Source organism: Monopterus albus, unplaced genomic scaffold (assembly GCF_001952655.1).
Source record: "Monopterus albus unplaced genomic scaffold, M_albus_1.0 scaffold50.1, whole genome shotgun sequence".
In the NCBI taxonomy this organism is placed as follows: domain Eukaryota; kingdom Metazoa; phylum Chordata; class Actinopteri; order Synbranchiformes; family Synbranchidae; genus Monopterus; species Monopterus albus.
The window spans coordinates 4,758,510-4,762,605 of NW_018127930.1; the positions used below are offsets into that span (position 1 = coordinate 4,758,510).

General features: G+C 37.7%; 1 protein-coding gene across 1 annotated transcript in view; it reads right to left on the reverse strand.

The window, feature by feature from the left end:
- Positions 1-388: 388 nt before the first annotated feature.
- Positions 389-4,096, reverse strand: part of galt (galactose-1-phosphate uridylyltransferase) — a 24,154-nt gene continuing 20,446 nt past the window's right edge. The window contains exons 11-12 of the mRNA XM_020601098.1: positions 1,749-1,903; positions 389-660 (exon numbers count right to left, since the gene is read on the reverse strand). Of these exons, the coding sequence (XP_020456754.1) occupies positions 559-660; positions 1,749-1,903 (257 nt within the window). The 3' untranslated portion in view covers positions 389-558. The remainder of the gene's footprint in view (positions 661-1,748; positions 1,904-4,096) is intronic.

A 4,096-nucleotide genomic window follows, 5' to 3' on the forward strand; every position in this document is an offset into this window, starting at 1 on the left:
AATCCCAGCCAGCTGCGGGCGAGAGGCGGGGTACACCCTGGACAGGTCAATGTAAAACATAAAAATACTAAATAATTTCACACAAACATGTCATCACTCAAATGGAAGTGTGCTCCTGAGTGTGTGTAGATTCTGTTCTTCCCTAAAAAACTAATCCCAGATAAGAAAACACTGATGAATCCCAGAATCTTTGTGAAAACTTAATAAATGGGTTTAATGAACCAATCTGTTTTTAAGAAAGGTTGGTGAATGAGACCCAATGTTCTCTTAATATTGCCCTAAAAATTGAGCAGGGGTTCCATAGAACATTTTGTTTGAGGTCCATTTTATAATTACAGAAAGGAGCGCAGATACTGTATGTATGAAAAAAATATACATAATCTGTATATTGTGTAAGTAGAATATGTTTAATCTGTGCCGGCAGAGGCACTTTGATTTCATGTTTTTGATCGTAATTCTAAAGCAGTACTTCAACTTCACATTTCCAAAAAGGATGAAACAAAACTGGTCTCCTGTTTGAACAGTTCTTCCTTTTATCCACACATCACATAGGTCCTTTCACTTTCCTTCTTGCCCATCATTTTCCTTTGCTTCTCCTTTTTCTTGGTTTTCTCTGGTTTTATAGTGCTCGTCTGGCAGGTTTCTTAGTTTCTCAGCAGCCTAAAAATGCAAAAACACAGCAACACTGAGCTTTTATACAGTTTGAAAGAAAAATGCAGGGGCCAGAGAGTGAAATCGCTACAAAACCTGGATTTGCAGTTTGTGTGCTAGAAGAAGATCAGCCTTTGATAGCCTCTGTGTGTAAAAGCAGTAACATGAACTTCTCAAATCTCAGAACTTTATAACAGTGGATTGAAGAAGAAAATACCTGTCTGTACTGCATGTTGTCAGAACAACAATGTTGTTCATACATACAGATGCCAATAAGACAGTAGTGTGCAATATCACTAAAATGTTAAATTACTCAAAGCTGGACCATCTTATAGTAACTGTATTATTGTTAAATTCAACTGTAGGGAATTAGCTTTCATGCAGAATTAAAAACAGCGGTTACTGTGGATAGACAATGTTGAAAATGCCCCACAGCACAATGTCAGTGCAGCAAAAACGAGTACCCCTGTGATTTCCAATTAAGACTAATGGCAGGAATGAGATTATTAAGGGGCCTATGAACATCACAGCTTTTACTATCCTGGTCTGGGTTGTGTCTAATACTACAGAATATGGCTTCACAAACAACTGCTTGAAAAAGCAAGAAAATAAATTGTGAGGTTTCATAAAGATAGGAAAATGGGAACAAAGACATCAGTGGGCTACTGAGTATAAGCTGAAACACAGTTGCAGCAGTGGTTTGAAGGTATATGAAGAGATACCAATAAAGTATCCAGCCTTGAATTGAAAAACAGATTGGCAAATTGATTTTCTGAGGAAATCGGTGTTTGAGTCACTGACCAAACATTGGGAAGGACATTAAAAAATGTTCACAAAACTTTGATAAAACTTTGCAAAGAAGAAAAAAGGAAGCCTGCGTAATATTGGCAGGATGGAACATAATAGTTTAAAAATAAATAAATGGGTAGCATCTCACAAATTGATCTCCCTTTAAAGTTTAACTGGTAAAAATTTCTGTTTGCCTAATTGGCTTTTTTTTTTTTTTTTTTGCTCTGATTAAAAACAAATACACAACTGTATTAAATGGACAATGCTCACCTTTGCTGTATTACTACACAGTATGTTATATTATTCACCTGTTCAGGGGTGAGGTCTCTCTGCTCCTGGGCCAGCATTTCATACCCCACCATAAATTTCTTTACTGTGGCTGAGCGCAGCAGAGGAGGGTAGTAATGAGCATGCAGCTGCCAGTGGGAGTTGTTTTCCTTTAAACAGGGACCAGTAGGGGCTCCTGGATAAAGAAAGGGAGACATTACAGGGATACCCATGACCACTTTTATTCATACTGTATAGTTCAATGGAGAAAGTCAATCAAAGGCTTTAATCTGCTTGTTTATGCAGCTTCTTTCTTTAAGTATAAAAAAAAAAAAAAAAAAAAAAATTATTTTAACACATCTCTAAATCCTCTCAATAAAGTTACTGCCAAAGATAGATTTTTTTTTTTTAACAATAATTAACATCTAAATACCTCTTTTGTTGCCTGTGTTGAAGCTAATGAGACGATCTGGGAAGTAAAAACAGCTGTGACATATCTCTTAAAAAATTAATTAAAAAAAAAAACCCGGAGACATTGTATGTAGCCACAATGAGAGCTCTCCTTTTAGAGGTGCTTTCCTGACAACAGCGGCTGATCTGGCACAGATAGCCATGACAGGAGGGTGACATAAAGGAAACTAATTGATGGGAAAATACAAAAGGAGAACAAAGAAAATACTGAAGGGTCTATATGGAATGAAGGGAAACATATGCTCCTATTAGTAGACAATTACTTGGTTTTAAATTGTCTTTGGGTGCATTTGCTTGGCTGCATGTAATCAAATTAAACTAGCATGAATACACATTTAAAAAAACAGATACTGGTCATGACAAATTTAATCCAAAATGGGTATAATGCAGACGTTGGGACCCACTGGTTTTCTTCAAGGCTAGTGACATAAGTTACATAAACATCAATAACATTTATGTGCTCACATCTCACACCTGAAAACAATACACAAAGGGTCAAAGCATCGGCTATTTTTAAATAAATCACATAAGCTTCTAGTGTGCTGTCATTTTTGCTCTGCTGCATGTATAATATGATGTGTGAATAATTTCAAAATTAACATAAGGTTACAGATATTCCTAGATGGGGGACTACCTATCATGTTGCAGACAAACCATAACACTGCTTATTTGACAGTTTCTGCTACTTCCATATATTCAGAACACTGCAGTGCAGTAATTCATGCTTTGTTGTGTAGTCCTGCTCTGCCTGTGTCCATCATTCTAGCTGTCTGTCTCTGTGTCCTAATCCTTCAACCAACCAGTTAATACTGTCTGTAATGTTCTGTGTGTCCACCAGAAGAAATAAGCTATTAGCTAGTATCTAATTTACTAGTAGACATCAACAGCATCCTAATATGTCTAGCCCTAAATAAAACCTGTCTGCTTCTAAATGAGCTCAAATAAAGCACAAACACACATATGGGGATAAAGCAACTCATTATGCGTCAGGTCTGCGTGTGTGCATGTGGATGAGAATGCATGTTCTGAAAGTAGATGGTCAGTATGTGCAGTATATTATGTCCATGTGAGTGCAGTATGTGTGACAGACAGCACTTCCTTTGTAATGTCAACATGCTATTTTACCTTAATTTGACTTGATGAGGATCAACTAACACCATTAATTTGGGAGTGGAATGTTCTACTAATTAAAAAAAAACAGGTGAAAGTGTTCACTGTTTTCACAGTTTTTAATAAGCCTTTGAAGGAGTGCTAATAAACCAAGCCGTAATATTTCACACTTAATTAGATAGTTAGGTGTACTGTGAAAACTCAGAATAGAGACATAGTGTGAGTACTACTGTGAGGAACCTTGGAGTCATCTTTGATCAGAATATGTCCTTTAAATCACACATAAACCAAGTCTCTAGATCTGCCTTCTTTCACCTGCGCAATATTGCAAAAATCAGGAGCATCCTGTCTCAAAGTGATGCTGAAAAACTGGTCCATGCATTTGTTACTTCCAGGCTGGACTACTGTAACTCTTTACTATAAGTATATCCCAATAATTCCCTAAAAAGCCTCCAGCTAATCCAAAATGCTGCAGCCAGAGTAATGTTAATGACAAGGCTCCATCGTATCTTAAAGACCTCGTAGAGCCTTATCATCCTAACAGAGCACTTTGCTCTCAGAGTGCAGGTTTACTTGTGGTTCCTAGAGTCCACAGAACCAGAATGGGAGGCAGAGCCTTTAACTATCAAGCTCCTCTCCTATGAAACCAACTCCCAGTCTCAGTTCGGGAGGCGGACACCCTTTCTACCTTTAAGATTGGACTTAAGACGTTCCTTTTTGATAAAGCTTATAGTTCGGGCTGGGTGACCCTGAGCCCTCCCTTTGTTATGCTGCTATAGGCCTAGGCTGCTGGGGGGCCCCATGATGC